The sequence below is a fragment of the Manis javanica genome, chromosome 15, assembly GCF_040802235.1.
Source record: "Manis javanica isolate MJ-LG chromosome 15, MJ_LKY, whole genome shotgun sequence".
NCBI classification, from domain to species: domain Eukaryota; kingdom Metazoa; phylum Chordata; class Mammalia; order Pholidota; family Manidae; genus Manis; species Manis javanica.
In genome coordinates this window covers 81062316-81088692 of record NC_133170.1, presented here as the reverse complement: position 1 = coordinate 81088692, position 26377 = coordinate 81062316, and the positions used below count along the sequence as shown (strand labels likewise).

Here is a 26377-nt window from a genome sequence, read left to right as displayed (position 1 = left end):
AAGGTAATGGGGAAGATTGGTAGGACAGGGGCAAAGAACCCAGACTAAAGCCAGATGATTTCTTGGAGAATATAAGGAAATTCCCTGGTTTTCCTCTTGGCATGATTTTCTACCCCTCCTGTGCCACCCCCCCCAGAGTGAAAACACGGGGTATGGAAAGTTCAGAACCATTGCTCTAGGGGATTTCAAACTTCTTTCGTTGTTTATTTTTAAAGTTTGGAAGAGAAACTCCAGATGATAGTGCACACATTTTATAATCTGACACAAAACTTTAACATTGGGAATCCCTCCAGTGCTAGAAATGACACCAACTTAGTTATTTAACTCCTGGTTGTCATTTCATCTTGAACTTTTGTATCGAATTTCTAATTTCTTTATAAAATATGATTTCCCCATAACTTCGTTACCTGAACACTTTTGATACAGTTAGTTTAAAATTAATTTTGGGAAAAGAAATAGCTGATATGATATGAAACAATCAGGACTGAGAGCAGATTTGATATGAAATGAACCAAAAGCCTCAGTTGGAGAGAAAAAACAGTTCACAGCTGCAGATTTGGTTAGAACATTTTGTTTAGGCCATTTGAGCCTCTGACTCTGGGTGGCAAACCAGGTAATGGGGTGTTGTTTTCTAAAATAGCCTCCCATCTCTTGCATGTGCTTTCAGCTTACAATAAGACAGATTAGTAAAAAATACAAGTGTAGTTTTCTGGCAGGATAGGAATGATTACTCCCAGCTGAGCAGGTAAAACACATTGCTACATGAAGAATTTGTTCTTTGCTGATTTTCAAGGTTTTGTTTTTATTTTTAATATAAAGTGTCGGCAAATAGAAGCCAGAGAAAAGTCACTTGAAAATGTCAGAAAATAAAAGAAGCATAGCAAATTGTATTGCAGCTAAAAATCCATTTTCACCAGCAAACAAACAAGCATTGGCCGAGAAGCCTGCTGATGGCTCCTTTTGTTTCTCTTTGATTTAAAGCCTCGTGCCTGTAATCTAATTAACATCGAACTGAGTTGCAAGTACAGTGGCCTGTTTGGTTCAATAATAACACATTTATGTGAGAGGTTAATGAAATGAATTTTCCCTCCATCCAATTCATTAAAAATTGTCCTACAATCAACGGTCGCTAATGGAATAGAGATTAAGTATTCATGTTCATAAATTTTCTGTGTCATTTCTGATTTTCCTTCATTTCTGCCTCCATAAGTTGAATTTTGCCAAGTACAAGGTTTCCCAGACAAAAACCTTGATTTAGTGGTTAATTGCACATTTATTAAAGAGGTGGTATGGAATAGTGGAAAGAGAAAGAGCTTGATAGCAGGTTTGTCTCACTTTGTAGCTGTGTGCAAGTTGTGCGGCCTCTTTTATGCAATAGTTATAGGAACTTCTTGCAAGATATTGTGAGGGTTAGTGATGAAGTATGGAAAGCACCTAGCACAGTGTTGGGCACAGAATAGCAGTTCAACTAATCATAGCCATGAAGGGTCTTGGAAAATAGAACACCTTCATGTATGCAGTAAAACTTAATGATAATTTATAGTGGCAAGAGTGATGTGGTAAGACTGGGATCTTGTTAATTCTAAAATAGGTGTCAGGCCTGGGTCTCAAAACATCTTGCAGATCTTCTAATTTCAGCGTATCAAGAGAAGTCTCTGAGAGGGGACTGTTTCATGTCCCTACGGAGGGATGTTTGTCATGTGTTCTCTGCCACCTCTTCTTTTCCATCTCGGCCGAAGTACTTAATTTAACCTGTATATGATGTTTTTCCCAAATAACGAATTTACTAGATAATTGAAACTTACCCAGTCAACTGCCAAAGACATTTTAAAAAACAATTTTGATTTAAGAATTTCCCTCACATGTATGACCTACTTGATAGACTTTGAGACAGAAGACGCCAAATATAAGTTAACTATTTCCTTCATGATTCAAGGTGATCATTACATGATCAGCATTTGTTTTGTGCCTAATTTTTGTCTGTCCCTTACCTAATTTACCAAAGATGTTTCTAGCCTGTGTGCTGGCGAAGCAGATAAGTTGTTTGATTAAATGGCAGATGCCAAATTGAGAGTAAACTGTTAGTGAGAAATTCAATGCTTTTTAATTTTTTTTAACCTATTCTTTATTTTGTATTTTATATGTGATAACAGTTAGAAACCATTGTTACAACCTTTTGAGGTTATCGTTATCATTCTTTCTATAAGTGGAAATGGAACATGAATTTGGTGAAGTTAAATGTCCTGGCTAAAGAAACACAGCTAAGAAGTAAATGGGGCAGGATCTCTTCTGAGTCCTTTCTCCTCTGCTGCAGCTGCCTGGGGAGTGAGGCACGTGGCTGTCATTCAGAGCTTCTGTAGTAGTTATTTCACTTTGGTCTATCCTTTTTAAATCCAATCTGGATTTGTGTTTGGGGGTTTGTTGAAGAGGAAGGCCAGACTCTTAGAATGCACTGTCAATTCCAGTAGCTATGGGCCACTTGTGGCTATTTAGACTTAAAGAAATTAAAATGAGATAAGATTTAAAATTTAGTTTCTTGTTACACTAGCCACATTTCAAGTGTTCAGCAGCTGCAGGTGGCTGGCTAGAGGCTACTGCTACTGTTATTAGTACAGAGAATAGTTCCATTGTTGCATTAAGTTCTATTAATTTCTCCCTTGTTCTAAATAAAACATGTATAACAAAATAATAACAGAAATAATAGGCATGCATACAAGAGGCTATTTGGTACAAGACCATGAAAACTTACTGAGGACATGGATTCTGAGCCTTCATTTCTGTATGTTGCATTTTATGTGACATAATGTATAATTTGTAATATACAATAAATCTTATAGTAGAAAATATGTGTGTATTTACATTTTACTGGTCTGATGGATATCTATTTTAAGTAATATAAGCAGTCTTTTATTTTCCCATACATTGCGTTCCTGAAAAAGTGTATGGAAGTCAAATATATAAAATGTCAAATGTTAGAATATTAAGCAAAAGACTGACATGCTCAGTGAATGGAGAGTGTTAATTCTTAGCTAAAAAATAAAATCTCAAATCACACCTTTCCTTTTAAAAATCCTTTTTTATATATTCTCTAATTTTATCCTTTTCTAACATGACTGAGCATAGTTAGTTGTTCTGTGTACATCCAGTGATGTTAAAGGTTTTCTGCTTTTAGCACCCTGTAATCATTTTCATTTCTGACCCTTTTGTGTTAAATTATAGAATAATGCTGCTTTTTAAATCCTAGAATATGCATTTCCATTTTACCCACTTCTACTCATTTTTAAATAAAATAACAAGGGAAAATTTGGTAAAAATAGACATGTAATTCATAAACATTGTTGAAAGAGGCTGTGATCATGTGGTAGCAGGTGGTATGATTGGCTAACCATGCTATCATTAGAGATTATTCTTCAGAGGCTTTAAAAGAGTTCAAATTCAAACAGTGATAGGTTGGAAACATTAAAGTAACATTTGAAAGCACAGATTAAATCGAAGATAGAATGTTTGTGAGTGCTTGATTAATAGATTATGTATATCTAAGTAAATACTCTTAATTTTATGTATCATTACATATTACATACTTTGTTATAAATTTTTTTTTACATATTACTATATTTTGTTATAATAAACACGTGTACGTACAGGCATAGTAGTTTGTCTCATCACTGATTTGAGCCATGGGAGAGTAGGATGTTAGGTTATTACTGAAGTCATATTTTTAGAATTTATATTTCCAGGAGTGGAACACTGAAAGTAAAGACTTAAAGGTCCTTCATGGCTTCCAGAGGTACTTGAAAGGTGCATAGCTTACTGTTTCACATGTTTTTGTTTTTTTTGAGTGTTTTCACTTTAACCCTGTCTCAGTTATGTTTGGATTGATACAACAAAATACTATAGACTGGGCACGTTAAACAAGTCTTAAGAGTTCTGGAGGCTGGGAAGTCCAAGATTAAGGTGATGGCAGAGTTGGTATCTGGTGAGGGACCACTTCCCACTTCATAGATGGGTATCTTCGTGCTGTGTCCTCACATGGTAGAAGAGATAGAGGGAGCTCTCTGGGGTCTCTTGCATAAGGCACTAATCTCGTTCAGGAGGGCTCCACTCTCGTGACCTCATCACCTCCAGAAGCCCAACCTCCAAATACCATCACATTGGAGATCAGATTTCAACAACCTAATTTTGGAGGTACATAAACGTTCAGTCTATGGCAGACTGTCTGAGATGGGTGGAGTGGCACTTAATAAAAAGCAAATACTAACAATTTTAACAACAGGGCATAAATACTTTGGTCATTAGTTATACTTTTATTACTACTGAGATGTTACAAACCCTCACATTAGTAAGCAGTTATTGCTGGTAGCAGTCAAGACTTTTATAGCTTTTTATGTTCTTCCCCTCTAAGCTTTGAGCACTTTGAGGGTATGAGTCCAGTCTTCGTTTCCTTTTATTTGTGGTGCACATCACAGTGCCTGGCCTTCTAGATTTTTAGGGAATGGAAATTGAAGGAAGGAAGGAGTGAAACCTTACTCTGGGAACCCAGTTGTATTTCTGTTATTTGTGAGGTTGTTTAGTAGCATGTGTGGAATAATCACGGAGGGTTCTTTGTGGTGCACAACAGAAAATAAATGAATGCCTGCAGCACTTGAAAATCTAGGCATCCCACCTTTAGTCCAGTGTATTAACTAATTCCCTATGAGTTTCTTTTCTTGACTAAAGTTTCAGGTTAAAACTATTGTTCTAACCTGTTCTAACCAGTTCAATAGTCAATCAATGCTGCTTTACCTCCTCCATCTGCTACTAACATGTGACTAGATGTGTGTATGTGTAGGGGGTGCTGAGGCAGGGGGCATATTACTGGAGGTTGGCTGGGCACCGAGTGTTTGGCCTTGCTTCATAGGTCCCACCTTGCCTTGGCATGCTGTGCATGCACTGCCTCTGCTCAATCGTAGGTGATCAAAATTTGCCCGTTTCCCAGATGAAGCAGCTTCCTGTGAAACTTGATGGTAAGAGAAAAGTCAGCAGCAGGAACTAGTGGGGGAGAAGCAGATAGGCTACAGCAGATCCCATCAGTTTTCTTGAAGCTGTGATAAACAGCTGTGAATCTCAGCACATCCTGACCTTGCTTTGGAGGATCCTTTGGGTAGCTGCTGTATCTCCCAAGACGTGATAATACCAATTTTTCTTAGTCAGGTGGTTCAAATTTTGTCTGGAAGTCTTACTGCAGTGATTTTCCCAGTTGCCAATAGTCTTTTGTGGAGTGAGGGCAGGAGTGAATGAAGTGGTAATAATAATAATATTATATTGAATAATAAAATATTTTAAGATATTTATTGCACTCCCCTTATATTATGTTAGTCTGTAGTTATCTGTTCCTGTTGTGATTCTTTTCTCATTAACTAATCATCAAAATAGGTAATTTTACTGAGTACTTACTCTATGTCAGGTCCTGTGCTGAATTCTTTTTATTCTATCACAGTAACCCACAGTTGAGGTTTTTATCATCATCAACTTGAACTTTGTAGTAGCACATCTGTCACAGAAGTGTAGATTTCTAATTTTTGTTTGACAGCTATTTGTATATGCAATGAATATTGCATGGAAGTGAATTGGGAGGGCCACTGTCTCGCCTGAGGGGGATTGCCCCCAGGGAGGTTCACCCTGGATTTGGTGGGACCAGATAACAGCAAGGGAACATTAGGGATAAAAAGGCTTATACCAAGCTTTATTCTCAGGGAGGGCAGGTCTCTTGGGAGAGTACTGGATGGAGCTCTTTATGTAGTAACACTGACAATAATGTCTCATTGCCTGTGGTTGTGTAAGCAGTAGCCTACAGCAGGCCAATTACACCATCAAGTAGTTTAGGGTCAGGTGAGGATTCTGGCCACAGGAACTTTTATTTTCCCTACACTCCACCCCTCCAGGATTCTTGCCTCACAATCTATGCACCCTTGATCTTCCACGATGGTCCCTGTGCAAGAAAACTGGAGCATTGTAACCATATTCCACAACAGGAACAGAGGATAATGACAACATACAGATGAAAATTACGATACAGATAACAACAAATATTATAATAATCCTTAAGCCTGAGGAGATCGATTGCCACCAAGAGGTCATTCCAGCTGTATTCAAATCAGTCCTGGTTCACTATTCACACTTTCCATGGGAGGCCAGTAGCAGTACTGATAGGGGGCTCCATGCATACCCAACAAGCAGCAGTTTTTGCTATGGTGTGTGCCCAGTCCACAAAGACATTAGAGGAGATTAACCTTAAGGATGATAAGACACATGCTTAAATGACACTAGCATAGGCAAATCTTGTCTATCAGGTAGGATGCATGCAAGGGAGTGGTTCTATGATAGGACCTTGGCAGGAAGGGGGTCCTGTCCAGGTCTAGTATACCATACCATTACCCCTCTCCTTGTGGGGGTTACTGAAGGATCTATGTGTAGTGCTACTGGAGGCACATGCACTGGCCTTAAAGATAAAACAAAACTCCCCGGTAAGGTGCTCTTACCTTTCGGACATTTAGGGTACACTACCATGATCCTTGAGGGCCACTCTGCCATTACTCCTGGAATACATAGGAGGCCAGCCTCCAGGCTTTGTCCCCAAGGTGCCAGGAGGGCCACCCATCGCTTCGCTGGTCCATGTGTTGAAACATTCATTGCCATGTCCACTGAACGGAGTCTCTGGGGTTTATTGCAGTTGATGCTGGCAGCAAGATACTATTCTGGTGGCCAGACCCTGGCTTCAGTGATTCCTCCTTGGTTTGTACTTGCAGTTGTGTAGGGGAGGCAGCAATGTGTGTTAGCGTGTCTACAGGGCTCAGTGCCCCTTTCTGGGGCTTTTCATTCAAACACCATAGCACTCTCCGTAAGTAGACTGACTATGCCCACAGACTATTGGTTCAGATTTTAACAAAGCATCGAACCACTCTATCATGCCTCCCCACATGCATGGGGGGGGGATTGATTATATGGTATATGAAACTTCCACTTTATCCCTAATTGTTGCACCTATTCTGGTAGAGCAGATCCAGTAAAGTGGGTGCCTTGATCACTCTCAGTTACCTGTGGTTGGCTATAGGCTGCAAAGAGATGCTATGCTCTAGGCCTCTTTTGTACATTCACTGGTCTGCACAATGCACAGGAAAAACAACCAGAAGTCCAGTAGCTGTGTCTTCACAAGTCATGATGTACTGATGCCCTTCTGACATGGGCAGAGGCCCACTATAGTCTATCTGCCACTTGATGAGGTGTATTGTCCTCTTGCTGTTGTTCCACGTTGCTGTGGGACTCAGGATAAGTCCCTTTTAGAGCATAAAATGTACTCCTGCCAGGCTCTGCTGACTTCCTCAAAGGTCAAAGGCAGGTGCAACTGATCAGCTACAGCCCCACATTGTCTTCTGCCCCACATGCAACAAACATTGATGTAACCATTGGGCAACATGCAACATCAGAGGCTGGCTTTCCTTCTAGCCAATGCACCTGGGCCAATTCATCTGTTTCATCATTTCCTGAGGATGCCAATGGCAAATGGCCTGTCACATGATATACTGTAACTGTTTTAGTCTGATCAGAGGCCCATAAGTCTTGCCACAACTCTTGCTCCCAAAGGGGTTAGTGACCAACCAATCAGTTGGCATGGTACCATGTCAGTAGGCACCGAGTGAAGCCTCAGTAGACAGCCCAGCTGTCAGTGCAGACAGCAAGTGGGGAGGGCTCCTGGGTGGTCATAAGCCATATTGCCCACAACTATGCCCATTGGCTGCTCTTCCCCAGCCCATTCTCCATCCATATTGTCTCTGTCTTAGGACGGAAAGCTAAGGCCCTCCATTTTGGAGGCTGCCCTTGGCTAGAGCCATCTGTGTACCATGCATCTTCAGGTACAGGGGTTCTTCCCTCCCAACAAGGGCTCTCTGCTACTGATGGCTCTAAAGCAAATTCTTCCTGCCTTTCACTGATATATGTCACTGGGCCCAATAAGCAGTGGAATTCTTCATTCAAGGGGATACCAGAGAGGGTGCTACGCTGCTGTTGGTATGTGCCCCACTAGGCCATGCGTCTGTGCCATGCTAGGCTTTTGGGTCCAGTCGTGTACCCACGGAGTGATGGGGTAGGTGGTTATTACCTTTACTTGGCTCATTTTGACGACGGTTTCTGTAGCCAGCAAGGAGTGTACACAGCAGCCGTTTGTTACTCTGTTAAGGTGTGTCGTACCTCTGCTCCTTACCAGAGTTGTGACCAGAATCCAATAGGTTGGCAAGTTCATTCAAGCTGCTACCAGAGACCCCAGCCATAACTGTCTTTGGTCACATGGACATCCAGCTCACAGGGCCTTGATGGGTCTATCACACTCAAGGCCTGCAAGGCTTTGACTGCCTGTTTTGCAGCTGTAAATGCAGACACACACGTCTCATCCCAGTCCTACCTGACACCCTTTCATACCAAATGGTATAGGGGCTTCAGAATTTGTACCAAGTGTGTTATAAACACCCTCCAGTAGCCTTAAAGACCCCAAACTCTTATAATAATGCCACAGTTTTAGGGATAGGAAAGGCCTGGACTGTGTCAATGACTGCTTCTGGGATAACTTTAGTTTTATCCAACCAGACAAGTCCCAGGAATTTGACTGACAAACCAGATCCCTGAACCTTGACGCTGCTCACAGCCCATCCTTTCCCCTATAGATGTTGCAGCAGTCTAGGAGCTGCACCTTCTAGATCTGAAAGAGAATCAGACATGAGCATGATATCATCAATATAATGGTACAGCCACACCATTGGCAGTTTCTCCCATGTAGCCAAGTCCTGGGCTACAAGTCCATGACAGATGGTGGGGCTGTGGAGGTGTCCCTGTGGAAGGACAGTGAAAGTCCATTGCCATCCCTCCCAATTGAAAGCAAACTGTTCCAGACTTTGCTGTTCTATGTCAATGGAAAAGAAGGCATTAGCAAGATCTACAACATAATGGAATGTCCCTGGTTCATGGCTGAGGGTGTCTATAAGGCCTGTAATAGAGGGGACAGCAGCATGCAGAAGGGGGATGACTTTATTCAGTTCTGTGTAATCCACAGTCATATGCCAGGAGCTGTCTGGCTTTTTTACTGGCCACACTGGGGAATTGGAAGGGCTATGGGTGGGCTTTATAATATGAAGGGGTACATTCTTCCCCTTCATGGCCTTTATCTCTTCCACGAGGCCGCACAGTGACTCCATCGCATTCTCCAACAAATGTTTCACTTCCTCCACAGCACCTTGCAGCCTGCGTTCTTGTGCTGTTTCTTCTTGTGTCGCCATTATGTCCTTTACCATCTCCATAACACCTCGCAGCGATGCCATCTCAATCATTAATGAACTTTTTTCTTTGTGACCTTTACCTCTTCTTGTGCTTCTTGCAGGAGTGTGTTCTTTGTGGCCCTTGTTAACACTGTGAGGAACAGCCGACCCACAGTTCCTGCCACCTTGAGGGCACTCTGTTTCTTTAAGGAAGTCCCTGTTTTGCAGAGGGCTTCTTCTACTGTCTCAGGTGTCACCTTCACCTCCTGCCAGTCCTGGTGAGGGGTTCAGTCCTCTAGGAGACAAGCAACCTTGGACCACATTCATATCAGAAGTACCCGAGTGTCTCCCCATCCACAGGGGCTGCCCGCTGAAGTACCCCTCCCATGAAGGCAGCTTATTCCATTCTTTCTGGTTTGCGGTGAATCCTGTTGATCACACCAATTGTCCCTCCTGTAGTCCCTGGGCGAGTTCCCTCTGGGTTCAGGGAGACCAAATAAGAACAATGAGACAAGCTTTACTTTCAGAGTGGCAGGTCAAGTGCTGGAATCACGTCTGCCTCTGGGGCAGCCTGCATGCAGCAAGCCCATCTCCATTTCTGCCTCTGGGGACAGCACTGGGGCAAGCTCTTTATATAGTAACACCGAAAATAATGTCTCATTGCCGATGGGTGTGCAGACATTAGCCTAGCAGCAGGCCAATTACATCATCAAGTACTTTAGGGTCAGGTGAGGATCCTGGCCATAGGAACTTTTATTTTCTCTACAGTCCCACTCTATGAGTTTAGAACAGGGATTTGTCAGAACTTGACTCATTATGCTATCTTGACAGAGATACAGTTCTCAGCTTTTAACAGAAAATCTTGGGGGTTCTGGAAGGGCATTTAGGGAGGATCAGTGGAGACCTTTGCAACTCCTTTCCCATACCTCTCTTCAAAATCCTGTGAAGAAAGGAAGGAAAGATTGTGCGCAGCACGGTCCAGTCGTATCTTTTGTCATCTAATTCTCAACCTAAGGAAAAAAACATGCACACTCTTCTTCAGCTGCTGTGTGAACTTGATACCAGAACTTTGATTTAACAGTGTACCTCGCCTACCTACTTTTAGACAAATCATACTGTTCAGTTATTTTATTTGGCAGACAGGGAAATCATTCTCTCAGTGAAGTAATGAATAATAAAGTTTTTCCTCAAATATGCAAGAAGTTACCAAAATTCACTGAGACTAATTTAAGATTTTTGGTTTTTTCCAGTTTTATTGAGACCTATTTGACATACAGTACTGTATAAGTTTAAGATGTACAGCATAATGATTTGCCTTACATATATTTTAATTGTCATTGAAATGATTATCATAATGGATTATTATGTTTCTTAATATATATACCTGAAGTTAATAACTAGAGACTTTTTTTGTCTTTCTCCATAAATATTAGTTATAGATTATGGGTATTTTATATACATATTATATCAATAAATTACATTTTTTTGGTTTAGTTTTAATACTACATTTCTAGAATTCTATAAATTTTAGTTCTTTTTTGTTGCAATGTAGTGTATATTGCTTCTTGGAATGTAGAAATCACCTAAAATGTGAATTGAAAAAGGTAGTGAAAAATGCCTATACACATATTAAAGATTAAAACAGTGGCTGAGTCCAGTGAAAGGAAGTGATCTTATGAATTAGTAATGAAGGTGCATTTACAGGTTATTGTCTTACTGGGGTCTGAGTTTTAACAGCTGCTGGTAGTTTAAACTAATAGAAGTCTGAATAGCCCATAATAATCTGAGTATTCATTCTGTTTATGGATTGTTTCTTAATAGAAACAGTGAATAGTATTGCCTATCTTAAATTACCTCAAAGGATGGTTGTAAAAGTAAAATAAGATAAGGTAAGTAAATGTTTTTAAGCATGAAAGGTGCTCTCTCTCAGTGTTACATAAAATTATAAAATTATGTATTAATTTTACGGAGTAGTAGTTTTAGGAGTTTGAAACTTTATTTAGATCTCATGCATACAATTTGTGACAATTTTTTAAAATATTCAACTGAAAAAGTTAAATTTGTGTTATAAACATATGGTATTGTGAGTAAGAGTATTTAAGTTTAATAGGGGGCCAAGTATTTTAGGAGCAGATGTTATCATATAAACAGTAAATGCTTTAATTATATGTCATTTTTATGTATTATTTAATCAAGTACAAGGTCGTTTGCTGGTTATATACTAGGGACACTTTGTTCATTAACTTGTTTTCACTCTATGTGCTTAAAGACAAACTATGTTCCTAAGACTATCCTAAAACTTAAATATTCTTTGACCTTTTTCCAATTAGCTACAAGGAGGGGATTTTCATATAATCATAGCTCTTATTAGTTTTTAGACTAATCCAATTAAAGAATACAAAGGACACCAATCATATTTTGTTTCTAAGCAACGTAACTATATTTTGGGTAACAGCTTTTAAATATATGTCTGAAACACCACATTAAATGTAGCCATGTTACTTTACTCATTTAAAAAAATTATCTTAATAATCACACATTGATTTTTTTCCCTTTAGTTATTGAAAATGGGAAAATGTGAGACAAATGGAATTTGAGTGCCTCTCATTTATTTTGCACTGTACTAGATATTTTGGTGAGATAAAACAAATTTCCAAAACCCTGTCCTTGAAGATCTTAACAATATTAAAAGTAGAATAAAAAGTAATTTAAAAAATCATCAAAAACCAATACAAGCGATGTAAAGAAATTCCAAATTAGAATGTGATAAAATTAATGTTCTATTAGGAAAAGAGTGAAAGTTTTCAATATAATGTGTCTGAAAGAAGTATGCTTGCATTTTAAAATGTTGGAAGAAATCGGATTTGATTACAGACTTTTTACTAGGGTTTTGAACCAAGCCCATCTCAGCCTTAGGTTTGCTGACCTGCTGTTCCACTAAGGAATCACCATCAGCCTTGCGGGGTACAGTGTGTGAGTAATACATGCATTGTCTTCGTTTCCAGGCATACTTCCGACAGGGTGTTGCCCTGCAGTACCTCGGGCGTCATGCCGATGCTCTGGCAGCCTTTGCATCTGGACTGGCTCAGGACCCCAAGAGTCTCCAGCTTCTGGTGGGGATGGTAGAGGCTGCCATGAAATCTCCCATGAGAGGTAAATATGATAAGTGTCTTTGGTCTGACACTAATTTAAAGTAGGGCATTTCTAGCCTTTGAAGACTTTAGACTCAGGCATTGAGAATTGATAGGTTATTGCTGAGATTGGATATTTTAGACAAAAGGAAGCTCAAATATCACTGTCAATAGCTGATGTTAATGAGGTGGAATAGAATGATGGTAAGACCACTGGCCTGGAAGTTTGGGGACCTAGATTATATTTTTGAATTTTTTATTAACAAACTCTGTGACTATGAGTCAATGAATTAACTTCTCTGGATTTTAGGGTTATCGAAAGAATCCTTATGTGTTTTGTAGTTCTAAGATTCTGTACTTTTAAACCCCAACATCTTTAGTAGTAAGTTGATTTGTTTAGTTGGACCATTATACCCTCTAAAAATAATCAAATTAGAGAAGATTCTAGGCATACTGATATTTCATGTAAGGAGATATGGATCTAACTGTGGGCTGTGTCTAACATGTTTTTAGAGGAACATTGAAAGATGATGTTGAATTAAAAGGAATGAGAAACAGACAGACACTAGTTTACATGGTTTCCTCCTGTTATTATTTCTACTTTATACCAGTTGGTATCCTGGAAACACAGTGGGCTGACAATAGCTGTGGAGGTGGGAGAGGCCTAAGGCCCCAAACAGATCGGCTTCGCTTTGAGGGACATTGATTTTTGAGGACTGAGCTCTTAGGAAGAAGATTGGGCTGAGGGCGCACACCAGTTGTCATCCCGGCAGTGATGGAGACTCCAGGGCAGATGGATGGCAAATAGTAGACAGCTTATAATGTTCCGTATTAGGTGGAACTGTATTTTTGTTTCTGTAATGGTATGGTTTTGAATGAATCTAAAAGTTTTGATGGAAGTATCCTTAGACATTTTATCTAGTTTTGAAATATTTACAGCATTAAATAGTTTTAATATACTGGCTAGTATGATACGTGGTTCAAAATACACGCTAAGTAGAAGTTTGATGAACTAATGGTGCTCAGATGGTCTCTCAGCAATTCATAGCTATAAAAAATATTTTCCTGCAAGTCGAAGATTCCATGTTTTAGAAAAAAAAGAAGTGGTAAGAACCGTCTCTTCGTGCAATTTTATAACCCCATACAAAGCTGAGTCTTTGCTGCAGGAACCTAACGGCTTCTCCCACTGGGGGACCTGCTGTTAATAAACTCTGACTGAGAGCAGATGCGCTTTGGAGCTCCGGGGCCTGGGGGAGGGGGCAATGGACAACCAAAAAATCAATCTGCCTCTCCTTTCCGTTTTTCTACTGTTTTCTCATTCTCTCCCTCTATCCCACTGCAGATAATTTACATGGGACATTTTTTATTGAGCTCGTGAAGATGGCGCATCTTTATTCTGAGGTGTCTGCGCCGCTGCCTTAGAATATTGCCGTGAATGTGTTGAGATCAGCAGAATCATACTTACCACTTTGCTTTTGAAGCAGTTTGTGTAGATAAATGTAAGGAAATCTTTCCTGCACTGCAAGAAACAGCTCAGTATTGCTGTTACCATTGGGTTTTCTGTGCCATGTTTTATCCTATCCTTTTTTTTTTTAACCCCAAGGTTGTGGTTTTATTACCCTATAGGATATTAACAAATTTAGTATCTAATTTAATAACCCCATTCTATTGTTTTTTTTAAATTGAAGTATCATTGATATACAATCTTACATTACTGTAAGTATACAACACAGTGGTTAAGCAGTTCTTCCCTATCTTATACTGAGTGATTTAAGGCGAATCCTGGAGAAAGCTGTATCTTACAGGTGCCTGGGAGTGCTTCAGTATTTTCATCTCTTTCCTTAAGGCAGTTTATCTCGTTTATTTTTAGCATTGCCTTTACCACTGTTATCTATGTCAGGTGAGCTTTTCTTAATCAAACTTTTATACAGAGACTGTTGCTTTGCTCAGTGTTCCGTGCATCATGTCACCTCTTAATGACCTCTCTTTTTGTCATGTTGTAATTCGCAAAATCTGTCATCATTTGCTATCCATTTTTTATCCACTTTCTTTTAGCCTCCTGCAGTTTTCTAAGTTTCTGCCCGTTAAGTAGCTGTGCAGTCTGGGTCACTTTACATATGGGTCTGATCTGATATGTTTTGCTTTCTAATCCTTGAGTGCAACAGAGACAGCGCCCTAGGCCAGGTGCTTCTATAAGCAAAGCTCTCGTGATGTGCCTAGCATTCCTCCAGTTTGGTTTTTTGGGGAAGTTTCAGTATTTCATTTTTTTAAAAAGTAGGGCCAAAAAAAAAAAAAAAAAGTAGGGCCAATCTATGTTAATATACATACCCTTGTTCCCAAATAAATACATTGTATTTATCTACATTAAAAGTCACTTGATTTTTTTTTAATATTGTTGTTGCCTGCATTGCTAACTAAATCAAGTCTGTTTTACTTTATTTTTATGACTTCACTTAGGCTTGCCAGACAGATTATCAGTTAAACTACTTCTGAGGATATATTTCCATCTTATATATAATGTATTTCTCTTAAATCATTAATGAAAATATAAAAACAAGTATAAATGTAAAATGGTACTGTCCTTTTTGTGACCCAGGTTATCCTTTTACTGTTTTCCTGTTTCTCCTTTCTCTGTCTTTCAGCAGTTTCAGTCCATTGTATCTTGCAAAAGTTTATGCAGATTTGGATGGTGCAGCATATAGCACTACAGACGACCACAGATTTAATACTCTAATTACAGCGTGAGATTGAGTTTACCTTGATTTGTTCCTCTGAAGATACCAGGGCTGCTTCTTGCTGCGGGTTCTCTTGTGTGTATTTTCCCTCTTCCTCTTAATTTGGTAATCTAAAGACTATTCCATTCACGGGCTGTCACCTGCCCGGGTGTTTCTGCCAGCTCCCGAGGATGCAGGGAAGCTGGTTTATGGAGTCCCGGTGGAAACTGGCTGTTGAACATAAAGGCTTTTTTCTCTTAGGGTCGCGTGGGGGGCTCACCTTTTATTTGCGTAATCGCCTACGCATGGTGAGCCCTTTCGCTCTCATTCTTTTAGGTAGCAGTCACTTTTCATAGGAGGCCTGATTCTGAAATGTGATGTGAAAGAAATACACTCTTCTGCCCCGAAAGGCTGGAATCTAGTTGTCTTGCTGCTGTTCGCTATTCCATTGACCGAGCAGCGCGGCTTCCTCTTTCAACACCTCGGTCCTTACCTGGAAAGGAAGTGATTATATCTACCTCTTGATTCCCCTGCCCAGCGGGGTCCACGCTCAGAGAGGAAGGAGGGCAAGGGGCGCCGGGATTCGTGCGCCGCTGTCCGGCAGGCCCAGGGCGGGTGCGGGACGCGCGTCTCGGGCGCACAGGGCCCTCTTGCCGAGCGCTCCCTGCGGAGGGCCTCGGGGGCAGGAGGAGCTGTATTTCTCCTGAGTGTTGGTGTAGTTTTGTCTAAAGGGGCTGGGAGTTCTTCATCCTTTGCTTGGTTCTCTGTGCAGTATGGAGCCCAGTGCCCTGGCCTCCTGTAAGACGTGCGCCAGGGCTTCCGGTGTGCGTGCCCGTGTGCATGGTGTTGTTTCATCCTTACTTTCTACTTACCCTGACTTCTGTGTTTTCTACCTAATTTCTAGAATTCCTAGAAGGCTGTTGAATCCTTTTGGAATGAAGTGGAATCTAAATAAATACACAAACCCCAAGAAATGTGAAGTGGCTTAGACAAAATGCTGAACAGTTTATATCATTTTTTTATTTTAATTTTTTTTTTGAGGAGGGTTGTTTTCCTTTTAGTATGAGCCAAAATGGTGGTAAAATATACATGACACAAATTGACCATTTTAACTATCTGTTGTTATACAATTCAGTGGCACTAAGTTTGTGCAGCCATCACCACCAGAACTGTTTCATCTTTCCAGACTGACACTCTGTACCCATTAAGCAGTAACTCTCATTTCCCCTCCCCTCTGTCCCTAGCAACTAACATGCTATTTTCTGTCCCTGTGAGTTTGACTACTGTAGGTGCCTCTTATAAGTGGAATCATACAATATTTATCCCTTGTGACAAGCCCAGTGGTTTTTAGTTTCCTTAGTACTGTATTTCAGTGATGTATCCAAAAGTAATTGAATAAGTGGAAGTGGTATCACTGGGTTTTTAGGAAGGTTGACACGTTTTTAGTCATGTTTGCTAGGGAAATATAAGACTAACTTGGAAGGCTCTGGAATGTCTTCATATTGCCTTAGATTGAAGTCTGTGAAAAGAATAGTTACCTGTGAAAAGAATAGGAGACAGACAGTAGAGTATTATTACTTCAGGATAATGCATTGTGCCTGTTCAATGCATTTATTCCTCAAGTTCTATAAATTTTTTTTATTATAAATATGTCTGAAATTTATCCCTTGCTCTCCATCCATTTTCTCATTGCAAATACAGGACTTTGCCTCTAACTGGTTTTCCTGGCTTTTGTCTCTTCCACACCAGTCCATGCTTTGCTTTCCTTCCAGAATGAACTTTCTAGATGTGAATCTATCATTCTATTTTGCATCATTTTGTATTTTCCTCATTGCCTACAGGAGAGCAGTAAACTAACTTCCTATAAGAGATCTTGCCCCTCTTTCATTCTAATCTCTGAGATACTCCCTAGTAAAACTGCCTGCAGGCTACATGCAGTTCCTGGAAAACACTAATTCTCAAATCTCCAATTTCTGTCCAGATCTACCAGGGTAGAGTTGGCACCTTTCTCCTCTGTGGTCCCATCGCACATCTTAATGATGCTGAGAGCTCTGGATTAAAAGTTGTATTATTATATTATGTATAACTAAGAAAAAAAAAGATACTGATGATTAAAAGATGACACCTCTCTTTCTTATCACTTAAATTTTTATTTTGGATAAACTCAGAGAGTTCTTTTAGGCCCATTTAGACATAAAAGTGGCAGACAATTGTGAGGCACCATCGGGTTCAGAGATATTAAATCCCAAAAGGAGAATGTTAATATGTGAATAAATGTGCATCTCAGAACTGATGAAATGCAGTATATCTCTTAGGTAAGTGTGATTATTTGTTTATTATTAGCTACTACTACATTCCTACAAGCTCTTCAAGTGTCAGGAAATGTGACTTTTTTCCTCTTCAATTCTTAAAGCCTTTATATTTTGAAAGTACATAACTAGTGTTCAATGAATGTTGCAAAGGGTCTTTATGTTCCTATGGGGTTGGTTTGACTTGGCTATTTCATATATTATGCATAGTTTCTAGAAAGAAAAACATCTAAACAGCTATAGGCTGCCAAAATTGTGTTCCACCTAGCCTGATAAAATCATAAAATTAGTCCCTGTGCTAACAGTGTATGTTTACTCTAGAATAGGAATTAGAATCGTAGAATAATAGAGTTGGAAAGAATCTTAGAAATCACTTAATCCAGCCTATACATTTTTTATACCTACCACTTTTATTCATAAAGACCATGTATACCTGCTAATCAGAGCTTCTGATTAGTGACTGTGGATCAACGAGAAGTAATTATAGCCAAAAGCAGGAAAAATTGACATTAATTTTTTTAAATTACATAAAGTGGAATGGATTCTTTTGTGTATATATCTGAGCACATGTGTAGATGTACACATAGGTACACATATATAAATATGCATATGTTTATGCATACATGTACATAAATAAATGTAGGCCTGTACATATCTATAACTTTATGGATTTATGTAACCATCATGACAATCACAGTCTATACATTTGACAGTGTGAGGAGACTGAGGCTGGGTGACTTTGAAATCCTGGTCTCTTCATCCTTAGCTTAGTATTTTATTTTCTCCATTATTCCACATCAGCTTCCTTCCCTACAAATATTCTGTCATCCATTCAAGCTGGCCTATTCATCATCGCCTATCATTCTATGTACCCATCCTCTCCTGGCACCTTTGTTTAGGGAAAATCTTCTGCCTAAAATACCCTCCACTGTCAGAAAAAAAGCAAAGACTTAGGTCTAAGTACTAACCTTTCTTCAAGAAATCAAGTTATGCTTCCATGAAGATTACCCTTGATAATTACTCCCTTTTCCAAACTTTTTATAACATGTACTGTGTATGAGCTTGCATTACAATATATCTTTTAACGTATTTATATTCTTCTTCCTATGTATTGCAAATGGAAATTTGATCTTTTACCTCTTGTCCCTTCAATTTCATTTTGATTTATTGAAAATGTATACAGTTGAACATTTCCTTTTCTTTTGGGGCTTCTCCAGGTATTGCCCTCCGTCCTCTAACTGTGGCGATGTTCTCTCTTCTTCCTCCTATTGTGTCGTTTTAGAGGCTCAATTAGGTGGCTCTTGTTTTGAACTATCTATGGTTGCTGTGGTTTAAAAAAAAAAATCAACAGCTGAAGCATCGTAGCGTTTTGGGCTGGCTCAGTGTTGGAACACTCCTTCCTGTGTTTTGTGAATTCCCTGTCTAATGCTTCTGCCCCCTCCTTCCACTATAAAAGCTAAAAATGTCAGGTCCTAGTTTTCCCATCCTTCTTTGCTGGGACCCCACCTTTGAATCAGGAGGTAATGGTTCAAAGAAGAAAAGGTCGGACGGAGTTTGTGGTGGTGGGCAGCGAGAGTGACATCCATTTCCCAAGGGTGGTGTTCAGTAGTGGCGGAGGCAGCCCTGCAAGCTGGGGTGTTCTGTGTTTAGCCTTCACAAGAAGGCTTCTGTGGCATGATTTTAACTGTGGGCCCGGAGGCCTGTCTTTTCACCCTTCGCAGCAGCTACTCAGTGCATTTCTTTTCTACTTAACACCAGCGAAGACTGGCTTCTTTTGTAAACAACTAAGAATTTTGCCTGGTATGGTCCTAGAGCGCCTGGACTCAGAGGCCTGCAATGGTTTGACTCGGACTCAGGCTGTCTAACCTTGGGCGAATCACTTACATACTCAGGTTCTTCATTTCTAAAATGAAAGTATTTTCAAGGTTTTTTCAGCTCTAACATTCGATTATTTTTGCATCTGCTAATTGGCCAGTGGGATGCTAATGTGATCATCATTAGCTGCCAACTCCATCAGCAGGTGCCACCAAAATTGTGCTCACAGTGATTTCAGTATGGTATTGTTCTTTTCTATTTTAGTGATTTCTGGGTTCTTGGGCCTGTGTTTAACCCTATTGGTTGGCTAGTGTTTACTAGTTCTACGCAGTGCTTTCATCTTGACAGGTGTAAAAATGTTCTTTGTTCTCTGTTTAGAGATCTGATTGAGGGGAAAAAATGCTCTAGGCACCAGTAGGTTTCGAGGTTTCTGTGGTAATGTTGATGCAGATGAGAGCTCCTTAGTGGAGAGTTGAGATTTGAAGTCATAAATTGTAAAAATTACATTTTAATGCAGTACCGTGGGCTGAGAGATTCAAGATTTAAAGAGACCAGCCTTTTTATAGTTTTTTTACATATGCACAGTGGAACAACTAACGTGAAATAGTTTTTCAGGAAAGCTAACAACAAATGCATTATAGGCACTATCTCATTGTAGCGTTATAGTCATTAGCTCTGCAACTGTCTTTAAAAAGAAAGAAAAGGGAGAATGCTGAGGAGATTAGGGGTCATCCACATTCAGACCTCGCTTCAAATGGAAAAAACTCTCCTGTGGCTTCCTGACCCCTAATCTATGTCCTTTCTAAGCACCTCATGAAAATAAAATGAGATCAACATTAATTTTGTCTTCCATCTTACCTTAGGAAACTCAGATGATTTCTTTATGGTTTCATTTGTCACACAGCAAAGATTGATAATATATTTTTATTTGGTCATACTGGCCTCAGAAGCAGCAATGGATGCTTGGTTGCTAGTGAGGATGACAGGTATTTTGTTAGGAGAGCTTGTTTCGTTGCATCCTCTAGGGAAAAGGATGGAGTTTAATAATCAGTCATTCAGATTCAAGTTTAACAAACCTTAATTGAATGTCAGATATATTTCATTTATGTGACGATGGCAAGTTTTTTTATTGAGTGCACACATTGTGCCAATTGCTATGGAATTACAATATTTGTTTAACGGTCCTAGAGTAGTCTTCAGATTTAGCTGGGAAAATATTTTAAAACTTAATACACATGGAACAATCCTAAAACAGTTAAAGGCCAAATGGTGCAATGCAAACTATAAAAAATGCAGCAGGAATTTAGATATAAAGATGAATGTGGGCCGGCCGACTTGGGGAGACTATAGAATAGAGCCAGTACTTGAGGGGTGTGCTTGTAATATTTTGAGAGGGCAGTAGGATGGAGGAGGGGCTAACCATTGGGGCAAGTGGTACATCATGATCAAAGGAAGACCGGAAGAGAGGAGCACACGTGGGCGAGAGTGCACTGGGATCGGTGTAACGGGGTCCCGTGCAGAAGTGAGCAATGAGGGTGGGGCAACATTAAAGGGTGAAGAGTTTGTCCTTGGAAGAGACCGTAGAAAGGTACGATAAACATTTGTGTGGGAGCTCATTTAAAAGACTGTTTCGTGTATCATTCTGCATTCCTGTTTTCCTTTGTTCTTCTTCAGACTCCCTCGAGCCCACTTACCAGCAGCTTCAGAAAATGAAGCTGGACAAGAGCCCCTTCGTGGTTGTGTCTGTGGTCGGGCAGGAGCTCCTGACGGCCGGCCATCACGGCGCGTCTGTGGTCGTCCTAGAAGCTGCTCTGAAGATCGGCACCTGCAGCCTCAAGCTGAGAGGTTCCGTGTTCTCGGCCCTGAGCAGCGCTCACTGGTCCCTCGGAAACACCGAGAAGAGCACTGGATACATGCAGCAGGACTTGGACGTCGCCAAGACCTTAGGTACGGCGGTGCTTCTCTCCTTGACTTCAGTGCAGGAAGGAAATAAAGAAAGCTCATTAAGTCAGACACAAATGAGAGTAACATATGCAGCGGTGAGTGAGCGTGTCTCTAGAATATGTTCCTTTTTAGTGCACTCAGGTCTTGAGGGCTTTTCATGTAACAAGATACCAGGGCTCCCAAAAGGTGAAGAGATGTGGATCAACATATGCATTACCTTCCTCAGAGATTCGGGCTCACACACTTCCTATCCCAAACAATAGTATTAGCGGGTGACTCTGCCATCTTAATTTTAATTTTTGCCTACAGTAGGATGTATCGACATTTTGTCGGTGTCAGAGGTGGCAATACAGTGAAGTGGTTAAGAATGTGGACTAGGCAATAATACTGCCAAGTTTAGAATGCCAGCTCCCTCACTCACTAGCTGCGTGGCCTTCTGCGAGTTGCCAACCTCTCTGTGCTGCCGTTTCCTCATTTGTGAAATAAGTATGGGTTCTGATTGTTGTTACAGTGATCACTGAAGGGCTTGCAGGGTTGCAATAAGAGAAGGGACATGGTAAATCTCTCACCGGCATACTTGTAAAGAAGCAGCATATTGTGGTAGGTTTGGAGTCAAATGACTGAATCAATAAGCTGATGTTTATTCAGAACCGAAGGTCATAAGCGGAGCAATGAGGTGATTCAAACAGCAGCTGGTTTGTGTCAGGGTCTTTAACCTCTCATTTCCAAGGCACCTATGTCCCTGACTGCACTTGTCTGTTACAACAATTGCTGTACAGAGATTTAAGATCTCAGACCATAGCTTCCCACACATAGTCTTGTAGAAGAAGAAAATACTTCCCTAAAAGAAGGCAAGTGAAATCTTAGCTAGTAAGTCTGTGGCTCTTAAATTAAGATGGCCATTATATTTATAAATAATGCTGTAACTTAGAGAAATTTTATCTTTTTTTTAAAATCCAATTCAGGTGACCAGACAGGAGAATGCCGAGCTCATGGGAATCTGGGCTCTGCATTCTTCTGCAAAGGGCATTACCGGGAGGCCCTCGCGAACCACAGGCATCAGTTGGTGCTCGCCATGAAGCTCAAGGATCGAGAGGTAGGGAGTTCACTGCAGCCCAAAAAAGCCTTTTTTGGAAACATGGAGTCTTTTCTGATGTTCAGATGTTTTAGGTACCTTAAAATATTGCGTTCAGAAGCTGATAGTCATTGCTTCCGCCTTTCATCAACAGACAGGCATTGGATTATTTCCCACACATAGGCCTTGGGATATAGAGATAAATGAGACATGGTCCCTGACTTCAGGACCTAACAGCTTGGTCAGATGCGTTGTTTGTTCTTATATTCTTCAAATGTGCTGTGGAAGAGACATGTATAAAATTAGCAGGAAATGGTAGCGTCCTGATGTATTCATTAAAGAAGCGCGCATCATGTTTTGTTCAAGGTGGAGTGTTATTATTGTAAACCCTTTAGGTTGTTTCTTCAGTGGATTTTAATTCAGGTGGTAGAAGTGTGGTAAGTCTTTATTAGAGAAATGGAAGTAATATTCGCAGAGACTTGCCATCCAGTAGATGCAACATGATCAGAATGTGCCTGCAGGGTGGGGGGGAGAGTGAGGTTTGCAGTGAGACGGAGCCCGAGCTGAGCCCCTGCTCCGGTGCTTCCTGGCTCCGCGACCTTGGAGAAGTCACTAGTCACTCCTCTTTGCTTCTGTTTTCTTATTCAGAAAATGACGTTTGTATTTAACCAGACTCGGTTGTGATAGGATTATAAATAATGTATGTAGAGCAGCTAGCATGGTACCTGGAATTCCCCAATGGAATTCCATAAATGGTAGCTTTCAACATGACATTAATACGGAAGAGAAGGTTAGTAGCAGAGGCAGCAATAAATTCGTGAATCAGTCTATGTGTTGGGAAATATATTTAGCTACATTTACATTTCAGAACTTCTTTATGAGACGTTATAGAGGCTAATTATATTATTTGAATGATTCAGCATCATCAAGCTTCTGGAACATGGCCAGGCACCAGGGAGGGACCGGGGAAGGGAAAAGCCCGTGCCCCCGTGGCGTGCCGGCGGCCCCCTTCGGGAAGGCTGGGCTTGCGCAAAGTCTGTCTCTCCATGGGAGTCAGAAAAAAGCCTTTGAAAGTTACCAAAATACACCTTAAAAGGGCAAAGGACTTCTGGTGGTTTCGTTCTTAAGAGAGTTGCCTAAACACTTTTCTCTTTGCCTATTTACTCTTAGTTTATAAACAGTTCTTGTAAGAGATGGTGCCTAGAGGCAGGCACCTAGAGGCAGATACACTGATGGCATTAAGAAATGAGAACCAGGTTTAAGAACTGGGAGAGCATAGTTGTCTAAATAGGGCCATTTAGTGAAGGGACAGAGAATTATATAGGCCAAGAGCTATGCTTGTTCTCTGTTTTCCTAACCTTCAGGATGTATAGATTAGTCCAATTACTGGGTAGGATAGAAAGACTTTTAATTAGGGCACAGGATTGTCAGGTATTGAAAGGTAGAAGTGAAGATTTTCTGTCTCTCCTCTTTAATAGTGTACTTTTCTATAACCTGTGTTATCTAGGTTTTATACACCTTATCATATCATCATAATCATTATTAAGAAATCACTGAATTATGGGGATAGAAGGAACCTTGTCCCAGGTCCCTCCCCAAACCTTCCCCTCCTGAGTTACCACCATTTTTTCCGCTCACCCACTTTCACTGGCCTCCTCCCCAAGCCTGGAGAATCCTCCTTATGTGGACGTGAGAGACCCCAAGAATGACTTTTTTAAACGTGTTTCCTCTGGGGATAGATAGAGAAATTCCAGGTACCGTAATTAATGGTCTGTGGCCTGTTCCTTTCTAAGTTGAAAATCCCATTCATTTTCTCCTCAAAGATTCTGATGATCAAAACTTTAATAATTGTAACCGCCCTGTTCTGGTTGTTCCCCTTTCAGTCAGGCCCACTGTGGCGGCTGGTTAGCCGTAACTTGTCCACAGCCGAAACCTCACCCTGGGACGTGCTACTGTCTGGCTCCCGCTCTGTGTTGCCGAAGCGTATTTGACTGATTTCTAGGCTGACCTACGGCATTTCTCGTCTTTCTCGCGGTGTGTCTTTTCTGTTGTGTTTGCCTCTGGAATTACAGAGTGCCATTCATTTTCTTGAGAAATTTGATGTTATTACCATTTCTCTTAATTTTTAAGGTTGTATTTGAGTGCTGCTTCTTGCCTGCCTGCCCGTAACTGGGAATTTTTATTCCCACGTCCTGAAACCAGCTACCAGTCGTAAGACTGGAGTTTCAGAACTTAAAGGGATATGCAAAGGGTTTAAAGGGAACTATTGCCACAATGTGTACTTGATTTAGGTTCGCTGTTTTAGTTGACTAATCTCCTGGGATTTCATTTGGTTTAGTGGGATGTCTGCTTACAAAGTGCCTAATGTATGCAGAGCGCTGGCCTCGGGATCCAGACAGCGGTTGTGGGGTCACTTCCCTTGAGAGGCTCACGTGCTATTTGAGACAGAGCTTTCACACAACAAAAATATTAAAACAATGCCTGAGCAATAAATGATGAATGTTCTCTTAATTGCTATCAAGATTCTGGAATTCCAGACGAGGCAGACATTGGTATAGACCGGAGGAAGCTTCATGAAACAGGTGGAACTCAACTTGGCCCCTGAGGGAGGTGCAGAGATTAGCGTATGGGGTTCTGAAATCATGTTTGCTGAGTGATAAGACAGGTCATGCCTTTAGCAAACCATCCTGTTCAGTACAGTTACAGATTCTTTAAAGGTAACATTTATCAATTTCACCCAATTACATAAGAAATATGAAAATAACCAACTGTGAGTCTACTGTCCTGTTAATATTTTGGGTATAATCTTTTGGTCATATATGCAATTATCATGGTTCATATCCAAACAAAAATTGAAATCCTATTTTAATACTGTTTTATAATTTGTTTTTTTTCAATATTTTTGCACATAATTTTAAAACATTTCTGCTTTTTATTAAATATTCTGAAAGTCTATGGCTTTATCATAATTTATTTCTTCTATACCCCTACTATGACATATTCAGTCTGTTTCAAAATCTTTGCTACTATAAAATCTGGAAAGTCATCTTTCTCAATAAATCTTTGAACCCATCTTTCATCATTTCCTTTGGTTAAACTATTAGAAGTGGGTTTGCTTGGAAAAAACACATTACAAATTTTGATGCTTCTTGTTAAATTACTCACGGAAACGCTCTACTGTTTTCAGTCCTACCAGCAAAGTATCAGAGGTTTCATTTCTGTGCACCGGCCAACATTGGGCATTACTATTAAAATTAAAAGGTCAATTTGATAAAGAAAAGAAAACAATGCTGGCTTATTGTTTTACTTTGCATTTCTTTGATCACTATTGAGGTGGACAATTTTTAGAAACTTCTTTTATAAAGAGCTTTAATACTCAACCTACTTTTTCCTATTGTAATTATTGGTTATTTTATATTGATTTGATACTAAGCATTGCTGTATCATCCCACTGAGCTCTTGGGCAATTTGTGTTCTAATCCACAATTGTAATTATTGTTGCTTTATTATACATTTTACATCTACAATTCTTCTTAAGAATATCTAGGATATTATTGTCTCCACTGCCCCCCAACACCCATCCCTTCACCGTACCCCCGAATGTCAAATTTTGGAGACTCTTCATTGGGATTTTTATTGGAATTGTATTGAATTTACATGTTCATTATGGATAAATCAGTCTTTTCAATAGTCAGTCTTTTTCATTCAGGAGCCTGAGCTATTCCTGTATTTTTCCTCTCTGCCCTTTACTGATTTACACTTTTGGGGAGATTTTCTTGCTAGGTATTAAATGTATCTCATTGAAATAGGATATTTTTTCCACTGTGTGTATTTTTTTAAAACGAGTTTTTGATGGCAAATGGGAAAGGTATTTATTTTGCATGTTTTGTAATTGGTCATGTGAAAATTCTCTCATTATAGCTCATAATATTTTTGTTGATTGTCTTGGATTTTCTCATAATGCAAATAGTAATAATTTGGTGTATTTCTTTCCTTATGTTATATCCCTCCTTTTTTTCTCTTAATTATATACTGATTACAACTTTGAGAGCTCTCCCAAAAAGCAATCACTCTCTCTTCTGAGTATAAAAAGTTCAGAGAATGTACT

The 26377-nt window shown here is 40.0% G+C and overlaps 1 protein-coding gene across 4 annotated transcripts in view; it reads left to right on the top strand.

The window, feature by feature from the left end:
• TTC28 (tetratricopeptide repeat domain 28) overlaps window positions 1-26377 on the top strand; it is a 577193-nt gene that overhangs the window by 287892 nt on the left and 262924 nt on the right. For 3 of the 4 annotated variants that reach the window (XM_036993107.2, XM_036993106.2, XM_036993108.2), the window contains 3 exons: window positions 12287-12434; window positions 20925-21197; window positions 22160-22290. In XM_036993107.2, the coding sequence (XP_036849002.1) occupies window positions 12287-12434; window positions 20925-21197; window positions 22160-22290 (552 nt within the window). The remainder of the gene's footprint in view (window positions 1-12286; window positions 12435-20924; window positions 21198-22159; window positions 22291-26377) is intronic. The other variant, XM_073223237.1, reaches the window with a different exon arrangement.